This window comes from Onychostruthus taczanowskii, unplaced genomic scaffold (genome assembly GCF_017590055.1).
Source record: "Onychostruthus taczanowskii isolate IOZ18803 unplaced genomic scaffold, ASM1759005v1 scaffold6, whole genome shotgun sequence".
Classification (NCBI taxonomy): domain Eukaryota; kingdom Metazoa; phylum Chordata; class Aves; order Passeriformes; family Passeridae; genus Onychostruthus; species Onychostruthus taczanowskii.
In genome coordinates this window covers 15,586,361-15,608,969 of record NW_024503679.1, presented here as the reverse complement: position 1 = coordinate 15,608,969, position 22,609 = coordinate 15,586,361, and the positions used below count along the sequence as shown (strand labels likewise).

Genomic DNA, 22,609 nt, shown 5'->3' with positions numbered 1-22,609 from the left:
TTTTCCAACCTAAATTCTTGCGTGATTCTATGAAAATGACACCGTGAATTTCATCAGCCTTTGAACCATGATGGTAACACCAAGTAACTCATATAAAACCCACAGCTCACCCATGCTCTGAGCATGGCACCCAGCTCTGGAATTGCCCTTCCCTACATCTCAGGAATTTGTAAGAAAACCAGAAGAGTGATAAAAACAGGCTGTATGCTGCATGAATGATAACTGGAGGTAAAGCATGAAGACGAATCAAATGGAAAAGCTGAAAAGACAATTCACTCCTTTCTCATTACATCAAGAAATTAGAGTAAAACTAATTAAATGATCAGTCAGAAAAGGAAAGTGTGTTTCTTGCACAATAGTAATGCCATAGTGAAACTGATTGTCTGGGATGTTTCAGACCCCAGATTATGAGGGATTTGCAAAGAGCAGAGGAAGCAATGGCAGATGCTGCAGAGAGGGCTGTGGGATGGATATGCAACAAACCAGCAGCAGCCACCAGGAGGGATCAGATATGGTGATGCATGCCCTCATCTGAAATTCCTCTAAGCAGCTACTGTCAAAATGAAATGTCTATTATGATTGAAAAACATAAACTAAGGAAGAGAACAGCATGTCCATGTTCCCTGTGCTTGATCCCAACCCACTGCAGATGGTTCTTGGGACACCCACAGCCACCCCCTCCTCCTTTCCAATGGGAAAACATACAAACTACTGTCATTTTTTCCAGATTCTGGGGAGATTCAGTCTCTGTGTTGTCCTGCTCAGCACAAAAGGCTTTGCTGCCTCTTCTAGACCTGCTTTTGTTTATTGACCAACTTAAAAGATCAAGGAGCACCCGCATGACAGGGCTTTTTCACCAATATTTTGCTACTTGCATGCATTTGCACATCTGAAATCTGCACAGACTAATCCACACAAAACATCTTCTTTTGTTCTCTTCAATAATGTGTAGCAATTCAAAACAACTCTATAAAAACTATTAGCCCCATAATCAGGTGGCCTGGGTCTTGGCTTTCTACTTAATAGTATTTCAGAAAGCAACATAGACATTGACAAAGTTGTTCTCCTGGAATTTAAATGCCGTGCACATATTTCATATTATAGAAATTTCATAATATTATATATTCAGTGTATGATTCCAGGTCTTGTTTCCTACCTGTTAGTTTTCCTAGGGCAACAGAAGCATTATTTACCTTGACTTTCCTCAAGGCTTTGGCCACAGCTCCTTACTCCTTCTCAGAGTGCTGCTCTGCTCCACCTCCATTCCTGCCTCCACCTTGTGTAACAAGAACATCACGTCATTTAATATTTCTGGATTCACGGAAAAGAAAACCACATTTCCTAAGATCCCACATGACAACACGGCTAATTTAGTGATAATGAAGATGACGCACAGGAGGTTGGAGGGGGCCAGGAGGTTCCATCTGCCAGGCAACTGCTCAGACTGACAGCTGCTGGTTTGAGATGAAGCTTTGAACACTTAAGGATACACTTTATTCACACCTGCAGAACCCAGAAAATTCCATTAAAAACCAGAAGCAGAGCATGTTGCACGTAGTTGCCATCCCCAGCCAAGCTGGGATCTCATTACCAAATACTCCACTGGAATTCTCCTGTGGGCAGCTCCCCATCCTTTGGGACTGATTTCCTTTGACATTTAGAAGACACTTCCGTATGGATCACGGGGCTTCACTTTCACAAAGGTATTAATTTCCCAAAAACCAGAATATGGCTTGTACTCAGTCCCAACCATCTCTCTGCCCTCCCTGACCCTCCATCCACCCACACTCCATGTCTCCTCCTAGGAAACAGCCTGTAAACACCAAGTCGAAACAGTCAATAAATATCAAGATAATTAGACACTCACGACTGAGATAATTAGACACTGTTGACCAACTGATCTCACAAGAATGAGAAAGGACAAGCTCCCTTTGCCAGACATGCTGAGCACAGAGTGCTGTGAGTGTGACACACATCTCAGGGTGGGTGGGAACATTTTTTGTCTTTTAAAGAGCCTCCCAAGCACAATTACCTGTGAGCAGCCCAGACAGGCAGGTCCTGTCTTAACATACCAGCACCTGGATTTCAGCAGCTGCACGGGGCATGTACAGCCCTGGCTTATATTTATGGTTCTGAAGATTTTGATGGAAAGTTGTTGGATGTGTTACAAAGGTTTGTTAATGTTGACATTGTATGTTCTTTTTCTCTCTGTAATAAATTCTAAGTTTTTCTTGGTTTCTTTGTCAGAGGAACTCAAACCAGCTTGCTCTTCTGGGAGGACCTTCTTCAGCAAGATTGATCCAGGTGTGTCTGCTCATCAGCATCCTTATCCCTGTGCTGGAGCAGTTCCTCCATCCTCCCACCCCGAGGTACCAAACCTTGTGCTGCATCTTCTTTATATTCATCACCAGGGAAATACATGTACAAATTCCTTATCCAGTATTTTCTTTCATGTTAAGTTTGGAATCAAACAACTGGCAAGTAAAATCCCTCTTGGTCTTGAGTTCTCTGCAATATCCAGCGAGTCTCTTTCCACCTTCCAGCACTGAGGCTGAGCCTGTCTCTAAGTTCTCTGTCCTTGTGTTACAACTGGACATAAACATCAAATCCACACAAGGCAACTGAAATTAGTAACCTGTAACTGAAATTAGTAACCTGATTATCATCTTCCCCACTGTGCAAAATGCAAGAATCACCTTTTCCAAAATCTCAGCAGCACATTCTTCCAAACCATGGAAGCTCTCTGCTGTTCTCTAATCTTTGCCTCCCTCATGGAATTTTTGGGTGTTCCAGCACTTTCAATTCATGAGCATTCCTATAGAGTGGAAAAAAAAATCTTATTCAGAGCTCTCCAGTCTCAACTGGAAAAGGTTAAATGACTTACATTTTTCTCACATGTTGCCCATCTCTCTCAACTTCCCTCTCTCCTTGCCTGTGATTCTCACTGGCCTACAGAAGAGTTACCAGAAATCCTCATCTTGACTCATATCTTGCTGTTACTCATCCTTAATCACATTACACCTAGACTACTGAAATATCTGCTTAAAATATTCCAGGAATTCTCCAGCTCACTTAAGCACTCGGGGTCTGGAATAATTTGGCCAGAAATGTCTCATTTTCCAGGAAATGGATGATGTCATCCCATTATCTGTCAGCTGCACTGCACTGCCCATCATCCTGGCCTTCACAGCTCTCTGCTGATTTACTCTCCTCATCCGCCCACTTCACTCCAACAGACGCAAGAAGTTACAGCAGTTTGGATCAAATTTTGCCATTTTCAAGTATTTTGCTGAAGCCATCAAAAGGTACCCCTGTAGATTATCTCTGTTTTCCCTGAAGTAGAGGAAGAGTGACCTGCTTTGGGACTCTGGAAAGGTTGTGGTCTTCCCAGTCTCTTTGATTGATCGATGCATCCAAGAAGTTTGTGTCAAGAAGGGCTTTGCTAAGGCACAACTCACTTCTGAAAATCCAATTTGAGAAAGGCAAGGGCATGGGAACAGATCAGTGACAGCAGAAAACTGGGTCCTAACTCCTTATCTTACAAGGTTATGTTTTTTTTTTGGGAATAACTAAATGACTAGAGACTAAATGACTACTCACAGAATTCAGGACAACTAAACCACAATATTACTCACAAGGAAGCCAGATGTTCTGGGCTTTCCTTACCTAGTAATAGCAGCAGCAGCTGGATTCTTGCAAATACACAAAATGACGGAATAGTGAGGAAGCTTGGAATTTATTTTTTTTTTCAATTTGTAGGGAGTTTTCTCTACAGCAGTGTGTGTGTCAAAAGAAATAGATATCCTTTGATTAGGATAAGAAATCATGACATGCTCAGACAACAGAAGAGATCCTGAACTGTGGTTTTAGCAGAGATTAAATTAAAATACAGCAAAATATCACCAGAGAAGTAAGAACAAAAGGAAGCATCACCAGGCAACCACACTAGGTCAGTGGGGCTGCTGCACCAACCCTACTGCTGTCCTTGCAGAGAGCCTACACAGGACAGAAGGAAAATCTTAGGAAAGCCCTGGGGAAGGACCAGAATGGGATAATTCATTTAAAAAACATACACTGCAAGCACACAATGATCAAGTGCAGTGAGTTCCATCAGTCATTGCTGCAGTCCTTGACAGCCAAGCACAGAGGGAACCAGCTCCAACACACGTGGCAATGGGATTACCAGAGTGCTTCCTTAAAAGTCCTTTTGAACACAACTGGACAACAGCTATCAACAAACAGAGCATCATCATATTTCTGACTACACCTAAGGCTTGCATTAGGGCAAGCTACCCAGCAGCTGTTCTTCAGGACAGTTTGCCTAAATAATTATTTCTGGGTGTATTGCAGACCTCAGGTTTTTTTGTTTCACCCTTTTGGACCAAATTCCTTATTTATCCTCCTACTGTCCACAGCTTCTCTGGAAAGCTCTCCTGCCACTTGAAGCCAGCTGGTGTGACTGTGAGCAAAACACAATGACTCCTATTCTGGATCAGCTTTTACAGTCCCACCCTGGAGGTCTTTCTCCTTTATCTCCAACCCTTCCTTACTTCTTTTCAACATCTGGGTAGCTCTCCTGAGGCTCCAGAAATAAGCATACACTATACATCCTGTTCCTCCACCCCTCAAGACATATTGTAATGAATACAGAAAACACATGCTCCAGGATAATTTGTTATCTCATGCAGAGCCATTAGCATCAGCTTCCTTCCCTGGATGGAGTCAAGTCAAGCTCAGAGACAAGTTTTCCAGGTTGCACATGCCACATGTCTCCTTCTTCCTTCCTTCCCTCTCCTCCCATTAGGGACTATCCTTCCTGCTTATCAAGCCCAAGGAAAAAGAGCCAAACTTAGGAGGTCTCCTGAGATACTGATCTGCCTGTCCTATAATGCAAAGCAGCTTATTAGAGTCATTGGAACGACTCAAAAGCCGTATAAAACCAACACAGATTTCACTCATTCCCAGCAGCACAACAGCACCTTGGAATTCCTGGTAATAAAAAGATAACTGCACTGGTGGGATGGAGTTTGGAAGTGCTCCAGTTTGTCTCAGCTGAGGAACAGAGGGATTTCTCAGGGCTCTCATAGCTTACACCAGACACTGCAGGCACAAGGGATGGAGGAGAAGGATGGAAATCACCTACTCTGAAAACCTCAGGGACAACTTTACAAACAGACTCATACGCTGTACACAATGAAACTGAGCTCTGACACATTGGTCAACAGGCTTCCTGTCCTCTTTTTGTGCCAGAAGCTACAAAAACTGCTAATCTCTCCCATTTCCAGCTCGAGGGGCTGCTGGCTGTCTTGTGCAGGCAGAACAGGCTCAATGCTTTCAGCTCTTGAGGTCACCAGATCAAGCCAGTGGCCAATACAGGTGACAACAAAAATTTCCAAAGCTGGACCACTCTTTTTGTGAGTTGGTTTTATTGCCAGCACAGGAAAATCCTTTCTAATACAGGGAAGCTCCTGGCAAAATCAGAGTGGCTGGTAACAATTTGCTTCTTTCCTCTCCCTGACCCAAGTCCAAAGCCCACCAGTGGTGATGGGAAGCCCCATTGACTTCACCAGGCTTTGGCACAAAGCCTCAGCACAAAGAGCTGATGGGGATGAAGTTTTGGAAGCATGGAGGTGGCTAACACATCCCAGAACATGACAAAGCACTTGGAGCATTTGCATACAAATGCTCTTTGCTTGTTTATTGCTTCATCTGCTGCTTGTAAGTCTTTTTAACACACCCTCTAATTCTGTTATTACAAAAAAGAGTGCATGCAAATAGCTGCCTGAAGTGAACTCAAGCAGAGAACAATCTATTAACCACTGTGCTTATATTCAAAAAAGTGTTAGAAACCCTCAATAAGGAATGGTGGTTTGAGGGGAAAACCCTCAGTATTCAGGCAACTGCTGCAAACACACAGCCCTGAGTTACATGAGCTGGAAGGCAGAATCCAAAATGCAAATGCTCATATTAAAACAAACTGCTAATTAAGAGCAGGCTTCATTATAGAGATTATGCATCTTTAAAGACTCCACCAGACATGCACATTTCCAGCACAAGCCAGGAAGATACAGAGAAACACTCCCAAGGCTGAGCCCGGTCGCTTCTTGTCCTTCCTGACCCTAAAACAGCCATTACACATCTCGAATGTTTAGTCTGGAAAACTCGGGGTCAGCTTTGGTGGGGAGCCATGAGAAAGGAGTGGCCGTGGCAGGGCCAAGTGACACCGTGCCCTGTCCCCTGCCTGGGCGAGGACCCCGGCAGCGGCTGCCAGCAGCGACCCAGCGCCGATTCCCAGGCCTCCGACGGGCTCTGTGGGCCACTTAGCAAAAACAACTGGCTCAAAAAATACCAGAAGTGACCCTGTCCAAGGATTATCTGCAAAATCTCCCCTGCTCCTTGTATTTTTAATGAAATTAAATATTTTTAATAGTAGAAATGTCAGGGTTTGGGCCAGATAAACAAGCTACAGAGACCGAGTGCTGAGTTTCACAGATGCAGACTGGCATAAAATTAGGAAAAATGTGCAGAAGTCACTTGTCAGATTTTAACCCTGGAGAAATAAACTCAAATGTTGATGTAAGGAAAAAGTATTTCTCAAGGCATGGCCTCATATAATTTCCATTATTTGCCTTCTTATTGCCACCTGTTATTTTGAGAACTGTTTAAATAAAAGAAACACAGAACCAGACCTATCATATATGACATTTTTTCTCTAAATATGGCTCTAAAAATGGCTTTTAAAAACATACAGTAAATTCAGCATAGAGAAACTTGACTTACTGAAATAACTTGACAGCCTGAACTCGAAGTGATTTCTCCAAACTTCAGAGATGGCCCTGCTGTCGAACATTGGGTCCAACACCTCCAAACTCAGGCCCAAAAGCAGGTGGACATCTTTTAAAGATACATTAGGTTGCTCTTTAGAACTTGTGTTTCAAGACAATCAATCCAAAAGGAAAAAACGAAAATTTGCCACATTTTTCTCAGTTGTATTAACCAGAAAAAACTGTTGGTATCAGCGACAGTTGAGCAGAATTAATTATAGAGAGCAAAGGTTGAAAAACTGAATTCAGACAAATTGCAAATCTGATGGCAACTCAAACGTTAACTTTTGGCAAGGGCAGCCAGAGTTTCTTTTGGCATGAAGAGCCCATTGATGCAATATCAGTTTATTCATGCAGATGCACCTATTCTACATCCATAATGTAGCGATAAACTGCTGCTCTTGTTTTCAGCACCCTGCATGTTTTCACATCATGCTGGGAACAGAGAATCACCATTTTGCTCCTGAAACACACATACAGGACTGAGAACAGGCACATTTTCATCTTTGTATCTTCTGGAGACTTCTGTTTCAAAGAAGAGAAAAGTCTTTCTTCTGAATGCGTACGATCATCATTCAATACACTGCCAAAACTGAAAGCTGAATACAAATTCTTACTTAGAAGAACATTAGAAATTTTCTAAAGGCACAGGGAAATAAGCCATTACATTCAGCCGGTTCCTTCTTCTCTCATCTCCAAATGGACAAAAAGTAGATTTGTGCTGGGTTTTTTTTTTTTTTTGAGATTAGCTAACAGTAATTTTTCCTTGTATGGTAGAGATTTCTACTATTATGGCTATTGAAGACTTGGATCCCACAGCAAACCCCCAAGAATGAGTAATGGTCTCATTTTCCATCTGCAATACCGAGCAAGAGCCAAGGGCAACCCACTGACACCGAAGACTTGGACCATGAGTTTCGGTTTTGCCTCCTGCTCTTGTCAAAGGCCACTGCTGAAAGCCTCCTAACAGGACTTCATAAAAGCGGCTTTTCAAGGTTCCATAGAAATTCAAATGAACTTATTTCCTTTGTCATGGATTTCTGAGTCATCTTTTCCAAGGGAGGGGAGAGGAAATATAATCAGAAAAGGGAATTATTCCTATTTTACAAGACGGAGCAGATCTACACTAGTCATCCTTTATCTTGTCATCTTCCTGACCACAGTATTGTGAAAAGCCCACAAGCAGAAATGGCAACAAACATCAATGAAATACTGTGCTCTTTATATCATTAAGTCCTGCCATGAGGAGGAAGGGAACCCATGGCATCTTTCAACCCTGCCTTTGTTACTCACACCACGCCTTCTGGAAGGCACAGTACACAAAATGTTATGCTAAACCAAGCCATTCCTGGTAGCTTAGCAAGAAGCATTCATTACATGGCAGAAAACTTTCATTTCCGTGCGTCCTTGTTGACTGAGCTGACAAAATCTACAAAAATCTGTCGCAAGGCCAGAGCTGTCCTGTGGTGGGGCATCAAACAGTCCTGCTCCCCTTTTCCACCAGCTTTTTCACTGGGGTACACCATAATTGCCAAGAACAGAAAGCTGGAAGCATGGGGAGATGGGTAGAACTGAGGGAAGGTTGTACCTAGCCCTGGGTCCTACCAACATGCCGAAGTGTGGTCACACCAAAGGGTGAAGCCACAACCTCCAAAATGTGCTGGTGCTCCTCTGCAACAGGTGGTGAAGCTACTCTGCACTGAAACAGGGATTATGGTCACAGCTTTTGAACTCTTCCCTTTAAGAAACATTTTATGGGAAAGAAACTGTGTTTATGGGAGCTGGCTATCATTACACCAGATCTTGGAAAAGCACAGTGGTTTCTAGTGAAAGCTTAAGCAAATACCTAAACCCCCAAAGCCCCCCTTTTTCCAGTAACTGAAAGGAAGAGACATTTAAATTTCTAGTCTGCACATTTCCTTCACTTTCCATCTAAAAGAAAGAGCATTTAGATACAAGGGTGTCAAGTGGTATGAATCATCTTTAAAGCATTCAGTTTAATTAGACAAGGATAAGGAGGTTTAAACAAAGTCACTGAAATCTAATTCTCTGTATGAACTCCTATCATACAACAGACAAGTGAAATCAGTAAAAGTGAAAAAGCAAGGGTTTAGCTGAGCTTATTTGTTACAGCCACTACTCTTGAACAAAGTGGTTTTTATGGCCATGAACCGCCGTGGGAGCAGAAGTCAAGGTCCCAGTGACAATCCATCATTTTGGGGAAGAACCCTACAGTAACCTCACATCTGTGCGTGGCAGGAATAAGAGGCAGCTGTGAGTAGCTACTCTGAGAATAAATCCTCCTCAAAAGCCATGACATATCCATGCTGGGGTATGTTCTGGTAAGGCAGATGAGTCAAGGGAACTTCACAGAGCGTCAGCTCATCTCCTGCCCTTGGAACAGATGCCACCACCCCGACAGGGACAGCCAGCTGTGGAGCCTTACTTCATTTACACACTACAATAAAAGCCCAAGTTTCTTAATAGTACACAAAACAGGCAGTCAAGGTTTCAATTCCAAGTAATTTTTTTAAATTTTTTTTTTAATGCAGAATAGTTGACTTTGCTGATTCTGTAATAGATTTGGGAAAAAGAGATGGGAGAGGACATGGATGTGGACAGGAAACTCTAAGACACGTGAGGCTTCAAGCTATGCATTTTCCTCTGCATGGACAGAAAAGGACAGCACTCAATTGCTACCTCAATTCAGTATCAGTCCAGATTTGTTTCAACAAGAGTCTCCTCCAGCACCAGCTCTAAGCATGACTCTAATGCAAGGAAGAATTTAATGCAATTAGAGCAACCACCAAGGTTTCTGCCAACAGGGGCACTTCTGCTTGGAGCACTTGATGGTCTCTGAACCCTGAAGATAAGGGGAGAACAAGAACCCAAACAAACACCCCAAATCAAAGTCCACACGTTTTTTGTGTTCTCCTCTGGGCAACCAAGTGGCAATGCTACTTTGTTATTTCACAACCAAGAGAATCCTCCAGAGAAGGGTCGGCAGTGCCTTATCAGAATCAAAACAGCCTCAGGGAAGACCTGGTGGGTCTGTACCAGTAAAGAGTGAGGCAAAAGAGGGGACAGCAGCAAAACCAGTGTGGGGAGCGAGGGAATCTTCAAGTCTGATTTTAAAGAGCAAGTATGAATAGGAATCATTTACTACCCCCATGATTATACAAGAAAATGATATCATCAGCAAGATGAAAGACTGTACAGAGAGACAGCAACATTCATTACTTCCCAGCTGAAATCAGGACTCAACCTGGAAACAAAAGCTTCAGCTCCTCTGCGGTTGGGTAATTAAACACAGAAGGGGCTGGAGAGAAAAGGCTTTTCATTCACCACCATACAGACCTTAAAGGTGCATTCAAACTTCTTTCCTGAAGCTGAACTTTCACCCAGCTACCAGGAAGAAGTATTTGGCTCAAGTAGGTGGAAGTCTGAACTTCCATCACCCACTGAAGAAATAGGACTTGTCCACATGGAGATCAACGCTCCTGTAATACTTTGAGCTAGTAAGAGTTAGGATCATTTCAGTTTTGGAAGTTTAGAGCAACATTTTTGTCTCTCCATCAGCCTTATCCAGAGCAGAAAGACATGGGGAGGTGAATTGTGGCACTTTTGCAGAGGAAAGAGCTATTCCAGCTCACTGGTGAGGTACATTTCTGACTGAGCCACGGGCAAAGACTCTTTGTAGTGCAACACACGAAGCATTACACAGTCCAGATGTAGCTCTTAACAATGACAACCAAATTCTCACTGGAGGGATAGTTTTGCATGGCATAATTCACTACAAGTGAAAACTATGCGAGCCAAGAGAAAGATATAATCTAATTATTTCTGGTTTCTCAGGGCTGAAGGTGAGAGGGAAATTTAAAAGCAAACAAAGCTTCATTGCTCAATATGGAATGCTGCAATATAAAGAAGTGAAAATTAAGGCCCTGCACAAAACATGTCAATTTTCGATAGATATGGCACTAACATATATTAATATTTCTGACAAGCCAAGAATGTCAGATTTCTAAGCACAATATGAATCACATTAGAATTAAGAACAGCTGAGCCTGCACAACAGATTATACAAGTATTTATGAAGCACAGGAAATACTCAAAGCCAGCAAGTTCAGCTGTATACCAATATAACTAATAACTGTTATGCTCCATGTATCTGGTAAAAAGCCATTTTATTGACCAGATAACTAACTACAAATTAACAAAATACTGGATAAAATATTGAACATCTGGGCAAAATATAGGGGGCATTAAAAATGCCCTTTGAAAGAAGGAGTCTGTTCTCATTAAAAGCTTTTCTCTTACAAAGACTGAAGGAAGATCAATGAATCATGAAAGCAATTCAAGTTGAGCAAAGTCCTTCTTTGCTCAAAATGGCAGATTTCAAAAATTCTGGCAAAATGGCTTGAGGAAAAAAAAATAATAATCAGGGTACCCAAGCTCAGGAAGAAGAAAACACAAACCACAAGATTCAATTTGCAGCAAAGACAATCTGAAGCTATTTATCAGATAAGATTGAAACTGCCCCTATCTGGACACCTTTCAAAGAACTCTTATTTGGAATCAATAAAGTGTTTTCTACTATTGGCTGAAAACAATTGATGAGGTTCCTAAAACAGCCCCTTAATTTAATTTACTTGGACATGAACAAATTAAAAGCAGAGTTACAGGATATAGTACTAATAATGCAGATATGTCACTGTAACATTTTTTGGTGCCCTTAATCAGTTTGATTCATTAAAATTGTAACTGGTTGTGATGTGAAAGAACTTTGCTAAGTGTTAGAGTCTTAAAAAAAACATAAAATAAATCAGTGATCTGGAATGAAACGCTGGAATGGAAGTCAATGAAAACAAAGGGTAAGATATTCTGGTTTTATGAAAAAAAGTATTGAGTCTTTAGCCAAGAAAGCAAAGTCCTAAGCAATATCACAAAAACTGACATCACATAGGATTTTTGCACTTACACACCTTTCAATCCACCTGCTAGGATGATCTCCTCTGGAGCAAGGAAAGTCTCATTCCCCATCCTCCTCAGTAGGTGTGGAACACAAGTTGTGAAGAGGGAGAGAAAGTCTTTGATACCAAAGACAAGAGGTGGAAGGAGGTGGGTCCCCACAGAATCCCAGACTGGTTTGGGTTGGGGGGGACCTGAGAGTTCATCTCATGCCACCCCCTGCCAGGGGCAGGGACACCTTCCACTACCCCAGGCTGCTCCAAGCCCCTTCCAGCCTGGCTTGGAGCACCTCCATGGATGTGGCATCCAAACACAAACACACCAGAGCTCCAGGGAAGGTGCCCAGGGAACCAGAAGAGGCCTGGGTTAATTTTCTCAGGTGGATTACAGATAAGTAAGGACAAAAAAGCCCCATGAGCTTCAGTCATTTGTTCACAAGAGCAGGAGACATCAGGACTGGACTCCATCCAGCTGGGAACCTGCTTTGAACGACCTTTTGGGGTCAGCCTCAGAGATTGTGTAACAGTTTTGGTATTTTCTCTCTCTGTGGCACAATTTTAACAAATCTGTAATCACAGCACTAAAAGGTGGGAATGTGAGTACAAATCCCCATCCTTAATTGCTTTGCCTGGTTCAGAGTGGGAACTTTTAATTCAAGTCTTCCACTCATCAGGAGGGTGCCTGAACCATCAGAAAACAGTGATTTTTTTCTGGCTCACTAACTATTAAATAACTCACACAAAGTTGAAAAGGAACAGACTCAAATACTCACACAGATTATTTTATATTAAGGACATTCAAACTTCTAAGCCCAACAACCCACATACCAAACATTTCTGTAAGATCAAAAGGCACATTTTCTGCTCTCTCCCTCACACAATCCCACACACATCTAAACTTCATCCTCTTACCAAACATCCTGGGCACTTTATTTTCAGACTGACTGCTCTCTAAAAATTATTTGGTTTTGCTTCCTAGCAGCTATATTAAAACCCATTATGAGATGAGCAATATCCAAGAGAGCCAGGGGATGGATCTCAAGTTGGGCTGCTCGAAACAGACACAGCTTGGAAGTCATTTTCAGTAACCCACATCCTGCTGTTGGGAACTCTGAGGTTTGAAAATCAAGCATTAGATGAAGCTAAATCTAAATTTCTACTACTGCAGGCAAATGCTATAATCAGGTAGGAACAGATGAGAACCTAAAAATCCCACTTGCATTGGCTTGTAGGTGGACAAGACTTGGACAGTAACATTTTCCAGCATCACCTTTGACTTATGGAGAAGGGCAGATCTGACAGTTCCAGACCCAGAGCATCCAGAGATGCTATTCAAACTCAGCACCTTGTATTTTAAACACACTGTGACTGCAGACTGCAAGCACTCACACATTCAGCAAAGAATGTAAGAACTTGTTGTTACACTAATGTATATAAAATTTAATCTCTAATGGCTTAAAAATTAATTAAGTCTTTAAAATAAAATGAGTTTACATTTCATTGCAGATCTACTTCAATCTGCTGTTTGTTAAGATATGGAATGGAACATCAAACTCAAATTTCTCACCAGCTCAGGACTAGATACCAGAGTTTTAGCAACTCTAGCAAAAGAGGCAATGTTTTCAGGAGAAAAATAAAATTGTCTGCTGGTTGCTTATAAAGTTGGCTTGAACTCCAGAATCCCTCCTAGTGCTCCTTCACAAAGTGTTTCGCAAAAACCTTCCAAAAATACTCTCCTCATTAGGCCATAAAACAAGGAGCAGGACTGCAAGCTGACCATCCAAAGCAATTATTTGCTCTTTCACACCAGATTAAATGTTGAGTAACCACCACCTTCGGTGGAGTTATAATGGTCCATTCAGAAATGAGGAGAGAATTTAGCAGAACACATCCATTAACTTCCAGTTACTTGTGACAGAACAGGAGATGATCTATTTGGAGTCTATTAAGACTGCAAATAAACTCTATTTTTGCAAGTCAGAATAGAAGAGTTATGGCAAATTTTGTGGTATTTAAGAAATAAGATTATTTTGCTGTAGATCAGTTGCTTACAGACCTACATTTTCTCCTAAAAATATTTACTCTTGTATAACCTACTGCCTATAAGATTCCTTTCATTCATCTTTCTCACTCCTTTTAGGACTATTTAATGGATGCTGAGGGGTCTGCAAAAACATTGCAGCAGATAAAGTCAAAAGTGAGGGAAACACTGACCTTGTAGCACCCATCAGTCTCAAACCCACCTGTTTTAAGTGTACACCAACTCCACCACATGAGAAACCTGCAAGTCTGAAGAAGGCTCAGAAATGCTTCCAGACCCTTTACAAGCACCTCTGGAGACGGCCAAACATCCTTCTTGCAAACATGACAACATTCAGAACTTACCTGGGACCTCACAAACAGCAGCTAGCAGCACTAGAGAGCCCAGATGTGGAGGAAACAGCTGGAGCTCTGACTTCTTCACTAGACAGCTGGAGACATCCCAATAAAAGTCAGCACAGCTTTCGAGCCCAGTTTTTTGCTGTTCCAGCTGCACGTTGTGGTTCCCTGGGGAATGCTCTGGCTGAAGAACTCCTGGTAGCATGGTTTCATAAAGCAGTGCATATACCTGCTTTGTTTCTTACTGCCCTGGGATTAAATCACATGCTGAGCTTTACTTTGGCTAATAAGTCAAGGAGTAGAATCCGACAGCAGAGGCTCAGTGTGCCAGTGATAAAGGAAAAAGCAAACTTTAGTCTATTCCAATTTCCAGACCAGGATAAAATCTTTCAGGTAGTAGTAGCCCCAACCAAAGCAGAGGGGAAAGACTTGAGCAAAGAGAATTTAAATGCTTTACTCCAGCCTGTCTGGGAAAGGAAACAGCAGAGCCTGTTCTGTGCTCTGTTAATTTTTCTTTCAAAGGTTCTAATTTTTTGTTATTCACTATGGTAAAAACCCCCATGTTTTGCCATATAAAATAAGTACACTTCTCTATCACCCACTTCTAACAATATATATAAAGATTGTATATTCTAAACACATCATTTGTCAACAGCTTGTAAATCAGGTTTTTCCAAGTAGTAACATTAGCCATTAATTGTTTTAAACTTCACAAGTGAATATTCAAACAGGAAATATGATACATAAACAGGAACAAAGTCTTTAGCACAGCATTCAGTATAGCCCAGCCAAAGCCTGGCCAGTCTGTTAGAAACCATAGGCAGCAGCTCTAAACACAACTGCTGGTTGAACAGTGAATGTTCTCCCAGTGATGTCTGTGAAGTTTGCTACTGAGCAATGGAAACAGCATTTTCCCCCCTACTACCCTTTAGCTGTAATGTCTTGAAATCTAGTCTCCTTCCTCCCCAAATTTTTAGAGTCCAAAACCTTACTGCAACTTTTAGTTGTACATTTTTCTCATGACTGAACCCAAACATTCCAGTTTCTATTTGTGTGTCAGGAATATTCATATGCACCCCCCTTTTTTATTAGCAGCAAATAGAGCCTAAAATGCAGCCTCTGGTTCATTTTTATATTTTGGTCACTGCATGGGTTTGAGGAGGAAAAGTGAACCTGTCAGAAAACCCTGAAGTGGCAGTGCTGGAATGTGAGCAGGGAAAACCCAACCACTCACAGTTTAGGACCAGTTTGTTCCCCCTTCCAAAGCCCAGCTCTAGAGTGAGTTTTGTTTTACTGGGAGGGTGGGCAGGCCCTGGCACAGGGTCCCCAGAGCAGCTCTGGCTGCCCCTGGATCCCTGGAAGTGTCCAAGGCCAGGCTGGACAGGGCTTGGAGCAGCCTGGGATGGTGGAAGGTGTCCCTGCCCATGGCAGGGGGTGGGACTGGATGAGCTTTAAGGTCTCTTCCGCCCCAAACTATTCAATGAGGGTTTTGTCCATATTTACTATTAAAAAAAATCACATTACAACTCATGAGACATCTGAACTCCCATTTGTGGGGGCATTTTGAGTCCCAAATGCATTACAGAATCATGTACCCCAGAGAAGGGAACAGGAGTAGAAGAGACAGACAAACATGAAGAGAAAATGTGTAAAGTGGTATTATGTTATTAAAACATTACATTAGAAATAAACAGAACATAAACCAAAAATAGGTTTTCATGGCAGGGGGTGGTTTTCTTTTTCTTTTTTTTTTCTTTTTTTTTTTTTTTTTTTTAAATTCATATTGACCCAAAGCAAAAACTTACATTGCAAAGGAAGAACAAAATACATGATGGTACTGGTAACACAGCATTGCATGGAAGCTGCACTTGTGGGCAGGTTTTTTCCTTCAGACCAGCCCATCCTGGTAAAGATGCCACATCTTTTCTTTTGCCTCTGGGTATTTATCTGAAGAGTTTGTCCAGATGTCTTCTCCTATGATTGCCAACCAGAGCCAGAAAACTGAATTTTCCACGCTATCCCAAGGAAGCCAGAGTTATTCCAAGCATGAGTGATAGTGAATTTAAAAAAAAAAAAAAAGAAAGAAAACAAACCCAAAACAAAACAAACCCACTCAAGCTTTTCAAACTAACAAGTATTGTCTATAATGTAAATAGTTTAGAAATATGGTAATTAAATAATCTAAAAAACACTCTTACTCTGCTGTACATTTATAAACATAAATATTTACAAAAACTTTCTGCTTTGTTTTAAAGGATGAGGTTTGCAGTTTGTTAATGATCAGAGTCTTTTACTCATATTGATTCTTTGGTGTGTTTGCCAATTTTTTAAGGTTTATTAAAAGTGTTCAACCGTGAATTTTAAGGTAACAGAACGAGGCTACATCACAAGTCTCTATTATGCACTTCTCCTTCCACATTCTAGTCCAAATGAAAAACAAAGGTCAGTTTGTTCTTCAAAATATTTGTGCACAATATTGAAAATAATAATAATAAAATAAGACCGAATTCCCCCTTATTGAAATTTGGGTAGGATCATCAGTGAATAATCCCACTTCATCTGCACTTGAGCACATGGACAACCAGAGATAGTGCACAGGACTATCAGTAGGTGCAGATCCACGTGTGCTGTGGTGCTTTGCAAGAATTAAGGTGAGAAACCAGCTACAAGAGATGGCTTAGCATTGCAAAAAAAGGGTGAGGGCTTCCCTCCACCCTGGGGAGGGGAGAGGATGAAAATTAATTTAAAAGAAAGGCTTTTTACTGGCCTAAAACATATGTGTGTTCCCTTTTAGATGTCAGTTACTTAAAAGAAATAACCAAAAAACAAACCTCAAACAATAAATAATGGAATTACACATTTCTTCATTAAATAGCATTCTTGTTACCAACAAAGTCTTTCATAATTTTCTTCAGTCACAGCAACAGACAGAACAAATAATTTGCCTTAATATAGATTGCAACTAAAATATACTCTAGATTACCTTAGAAAATATTACTGTAAAAATTCAGTGGGGAAGGACATTGGTTCAGACCAACTTACAAGTGTAGTGAACAATACTAAGTCTGTTCTGTTTGTTGTTTTTTTTTAAAGAAAACAGTTTTAAGCTCCTGATTTCATGTCAGAAAATGGAAGATTTGTGTTAAAACCTGCCAGTCTGCTCTGTCTCAGCACTGGAGAGCTCAAAGATTGGAATGGCTGATCTTCCCTCCACAGGGACCAAGAGATTTGGGCCATGCACTCAAGCTCACAGCCCACAGCTTGTCCCTACTCCACAGATACAACCAGGAGGAAGCACTACAAGCTCTACAACCCAGTGCAGGGTGTTGGGCTGGACTTGCTCACTCACACTGCCGAGATGTGAACTCCTGCTCACTGCTCCAGCAGCTGGACTTGAACCGGTACAAGCTGGAGATAAAAAGGCTCAACAGCCCATTTCCAACCCTGTGAGCCATGAATCTCCAAAATCCCTCATTGTCTGCAAACCTGATGCAATGCCAGGCACAATAGGGACAGCTAATCCTCCTTGCTTGCCATGGTTCCGGTGCATCCATTAGCAGTGATAAGGTTCATTCTCAGGGAGCTGCAGTCCAGGGTTATCAAATATTAAAAGGAACTAGCAGAGTTAAATAATGTGAGTTTACCTGCCTTACCTTGCTTTTCCTATTTTTAACACTAAGTATTTTGAAAGTGACAGTGTGAAACTTAAAAGCCATCATCATTCCTTTCATCTCCCACTTCGGTTGGTGCAATTGCTACAAAAGCACTCCTACTATCAGAGGGGCTCTTCTGGAGCCAGGCAGATGCCAAAATAAAAGTAGAGAACACTGGCAAGAACCTTATGCTGAGTCTGTAATGCCTTGAAAATAAAGAGGGAAACAACTGCACATTTTGGCCCAATCTTTTGATCCATAAATTAATTTTTTCCTACGATCAGAAACAAAACTCTGCAACAGATCTTTTAATACCTGGTTTGAAAGACACATTCAGTAGCCAGATTTCAGCACTCCTCTCAGTTTCTGCTTTCAGATTAATTGCAAAATTTGAACTCTCAGTGTCAGTGGGGCTTGTCTTCTCAGTTAATAACTTATGTGCACTTCTCGCTCTCTAACCTGAAACAAACTGAATTTCAGAGTGGTCAAAACAACCCCCACCCCCATCCCCGCTGCTTTTAAAACCAAAGGGTTTGGCCAATTTACCTTTTTTTTTTTTGACACAATTTGGCTGAGAACCCGTAGATAAAATCTCAACTGAAAGTGAAATAAAGCAGGTTATACATTCATGAAATTCAGGGAGTAATAATGAACAGCAACTGCTGCATCATTTCTGTAATGTCACATCAACACTACAGTGGGGCAGCAGCTCCTGCTCTCACAAATAATGCACTGAGCCTAAATGAGGAATAGTGGGGGAATCACACATCAAGGGAAAACACATCAGAGAGATTATTGCACAGGAGGCACTCTATGAGCAACAGAATACATTGGCTTAAAATAAAAAAATCTAAATTTGATTCCTCTTAAGTTAAAGTAAAAAATACAGAGGCTATGCCTCTCTGTAGTGTACTGTCACTGGTAAAAACAGACTTACAAACAGCCCATTCAACAGGGAATCTTGGGAAAGAGGGCCTGAATTTTTTGGGCATCCCAACTACAGTAATTAGGAAAAGAAAAATGCCAAAAAACCAAAAAAAAAAAGCCAATGTATAGACCCATAGACCCTCAAATTGAACAGGGTAACTGCATTTTTTTCCTCAGTTTCCAAATTATATTCATACAGCACCCAAGGACATGTCGACTATCCCCTCTTCCCTCTGTCCTGCAAGAACAGACACCTGGCAGAGACAGAGGTCCTAACAAACAGGGCTCTGGAGGTCTATCTGTATCCTTTTGCAGGACTGGTGCCTTGATTTCCAGACTTTTATGTTCTTGCATCATTGCTCAGCATGCCAACTCAAACCAAGCACTTCCCTCGAGGGGCTGCCTTCCATCTCCACGGCAAGTCTGCACACATAATGTGAAAACAAACAGAAAACCAACAGCAATTTTTAAAATGCAATATTGTATAGAAAGCTTGGACCTTGTAAACTTGGACCAAGAAACCAAAAATTAAGACCTTCTAGCGTGTGGTATAAAAAACCCAAGGAAGTGTATACCTGCCTTCTGACTTCACAGAAAAATCAGAATTTGCATAGGATATACTTTGTGCAAGGCAACAAGCCTCTTCAGTATCTGGAATAGAACTAAACTTGCTCACAGTTCCTCTCTTCATGGATATCAGATATCATCAAATTTGTGTTTTAAGTAGTCTTTCATGACCTTGGCAATGGGTAGTTCATCAAGCAGTTTGAGGTTTTGAAGGCCTATACACTGACGGATTTTAATTCGGCATAGATCTTGCAAGTTTCTGGGCTGCCCTGAAAAGACAAAAGGAACACATAAAAATAAAATGATCACATTTTAAATGTATTTTAAGACATCATTTACTCTGCAAAATGACAGGGGTTTGCTGTTTCCTAAGAGGGAGAGGGAAGGGAAAAATTACAAGAGAATCACAAGTTAATACCTTTTTAATGAACTCAATGAAATCAAGGGATGAATCCTAAAAACATTTTTATATGCACATAATTTTACTGATGCCAGTGTAAAAAGTGATTTCACCCATGTGAGGATTCCCACCAGGTGGCAACATATGCTTATGCATTACAGAACAGCAGAACTCCTCCATTTAACTTTTTGTGGATTTTTTTTCTATCCTTGGGGGGAAAACCTCTCAGTCTTGCTTTTCTTTCAAACAATGAGACAGAAACTTCTAAGTTCAGCTGTAACAGGACTAGGAAGTTTCCTTAGAGAGTGAGGATTTATAGAAGTCATTCCAGGATAGCTGTGGCAGAGTTACAGATTGGGGTTTTCCTTCCCTTCTAATGAAAAGACAAAGCCTTCGGGCTTCAGAGGCAGCCAAACCCTCATCTAACAGAAAGGGATGAAAATGTGAATTAACCACTGTCCACAGAGGGAAAGCTTTACTGACACCACACTGTCCTAGGCTGTCCTTTTGCCCAAATTTGCCATAAACCAAGATAAATCCAAACTTCAGCATTCCTGGCAAAGATTTTCCAAAATAGTCAATTCTCTTTCAAGCTCATTCTTACCAGGAAACTACTCAAAATCCAACACCTTGAGAAACAGTTGAGGTTTGGTCCCTCTACCCAAAATCTCAGAAAATTTAATCAAGTCTTGTATCTGAATGCACCCAGCAATGGATCCCAAGGAAGAAAGAAAGAGAAAAGAGCAGAACAACAGACATTGAGAAATCCTGCCCCAATAAACCCTTCTAGCTTTCAGCACTGGTGCCTTTGGGCCTTCCTAGCCCAGAGATTGCACACAGATCTATGTCTTTAATAGCTGTGAATAGCTTGCCCTTTGTAAATCTGTCTAGTGTTTTTTGAACCCATTCATACTTTCAGTATCCAAAACATCCTGTGGCAACAAATTTCACAATATAATTAGGCGTTGGCTGGAAAACTGCAAAGTAATTTTATTTATTTTAGATCTGCTTCCTGATGGCTTTGTTGCATGCCTGCCATTCTTTGAGTTACAAGGAAAAGAATGAATAATTGTTCCCATGCCAGTCATGGTTTTACATACCTTTATATAAACCTCCATCCTCCACTCATGCTTGGTACCTCTTCCCAAAGCTGAAAACTCCAGCTAACATCCCCCACCATGGGAACCACTCCAAACCTCTGAACAAACTGCCTGCCTTTGTGCTTTTTCCTCATTCTGCTACAGCTTTTTTGGAGTTATTCCAGCAACACATCAAAGCTGTGCTAATCAATATTTTGATCATCAGCTTAACTGTGTAAGCCTCTTTTTCTTAATTTTTTTTTTCTCCAAGCCAAGACTTCATTATAGGACATGATGACTGTCAAATTCAAAATACTCAGCACCCTGAACAATGTAGGTGCTTCTGTTGGTATCTATAGAAATGGGCTGACAGACAGGTAGGGATTTTTAGACACTGGGATTTATCTTAAGCACTAAAATTATCCAGAGCAAGCCAGCAGAAGTAACACATGAAAATAGTCCCAGCCTGCTTTTAAAGAAATTAGGTTTCAAATTAAAAAAACATGAAAATTTGAGTTTCCTTTATGTAAGTTGAAAATACTTTTATTATACTTATCACCACCTAAATGTCAATTTATTTTTAGTTAAATCCTTCATCCATTACTTAGAACACAGACCAATGATTACTTTATCCACCAGTGGTTTCTTCTTGGCAAATTTTTTTCCACCTGAAGGAAAGAATTTAGGCAACTCAGACAGCAGCAGAATGCTCAAACTTCAGGGAAAGGAAAGTTATTTTGGTAAGAAACCAAGCAATCTTAATGGTGATAAAGAAATAGTTGTGATGCTTTAAAACAGGGTTCAGAAAGCAAAAATTCACTGCAAACAGCAGCATTAGAACTGATAAAGGACTAGAGGACGTTGTGTATTTTCTGTAGTAGAGTACACAATAAATCAGCTATGAGACACTGATTTCTGGTTTCAGAAATAAATGCCTTTTAATTAACATCCTACGTGGTTTTTGAGAACATAAAAGAACAGACAACTTAAAATACCCAGAAGAAATTGGTCATCAGTTCATTCAAAAAGACCTGATTATCAAATGTATGACATTTTCCCCTGATAAGCCTAAAAAATATTTCCTGGGAATGTGTTAACAATGGACATTTCCAGTGTTAAGCACCAGTTGCTACATCTAGTGGCTGCTGGTGTCTTAGGTCACGCCTTGCAAATTCCAGGGTTATTAATGCATTTGTGATTTATTAGAAACGGTGTCTGGAACACTTACTCATTCTTGGTTGCATCTGAATGAAAAAGAAAAAAAAAATAAAGGATTACGGACCGATGTCAGTGAACCTTAGTTTGGCAAATGAAAAATGTTATTAGTAACTTGGCAAAGTAAGACAAGTTAAATGATGAATAAAGTCCTCTTTAAAAACGATTAGGAAGTTGCAGCTTTGGTTATATCCTGCATCACAAGTTTGGGAAGTTGTTCAGGCAAATAAGCTGGAAAGGAAGAGAATTAAAAGAGAAAGAAACAAAAATCCCCACAAACATGAAAGGTACGATTGGCCTAATTACCACTATCATGCAAAACAGCCACATAAAACTACTGATCACCTTGAAAACATCCAGCACATCCCTGAAGGGCCACCTTGCTGCTCTTATTCTGCATTTGCTCGAGTGTTCATCACAACATTACATGCTGCAGTCAATTTATTTTGCAAGCTTTAAAGCAGCAATCAAATAAATTAGAAGTATTAATTACAGGAAAAAGAAGCACAGTTCATCTTTTGCCTTCCAGAGCTTGTGCTCTGTGCTGGAAGGCAAAACAGAAATCCCCTCCAATGCAATTCTTGTGTACAGTGCC

The 22,609-nt window shown here is 41.0% G+C and overlaps 1 protein-coding gene across 4 annotated transcripts in view; it reads right to left on the bottom strand.

The window, feature by feature from the left end:
* Positions 1-1,237: 1,237 nt before the first annotated feature.
* ASB7 (ankyrin repeat and SOCS box containing 7) overlaps positions 1,238-22,609 on the bottom strand; it is a 44,094-nt gene continuing 22,722 nt past the window's right edge. For 2 of the 4 annotated variants that reach the window (XM_041418833.1, XM_041418837.1), the window contains exon 5: positions 15,917-19,589. In XM_041418833.1, the coding sequence (XP_041274767.1) occupies positions 19,450-19,589 (140 nt within the window). In that variant the 3' untranslated portion in view covers positions 15,917-19,449. Of the gene's footprint in view, positions 1,277-15,916; positions 19,590-21,353; positions 21,468-22,609 lie in introns of those variants that run through there. The other 2 variants (XR_005953727.1, XM_041418835.1) reach the window with 2 other exon arrangements.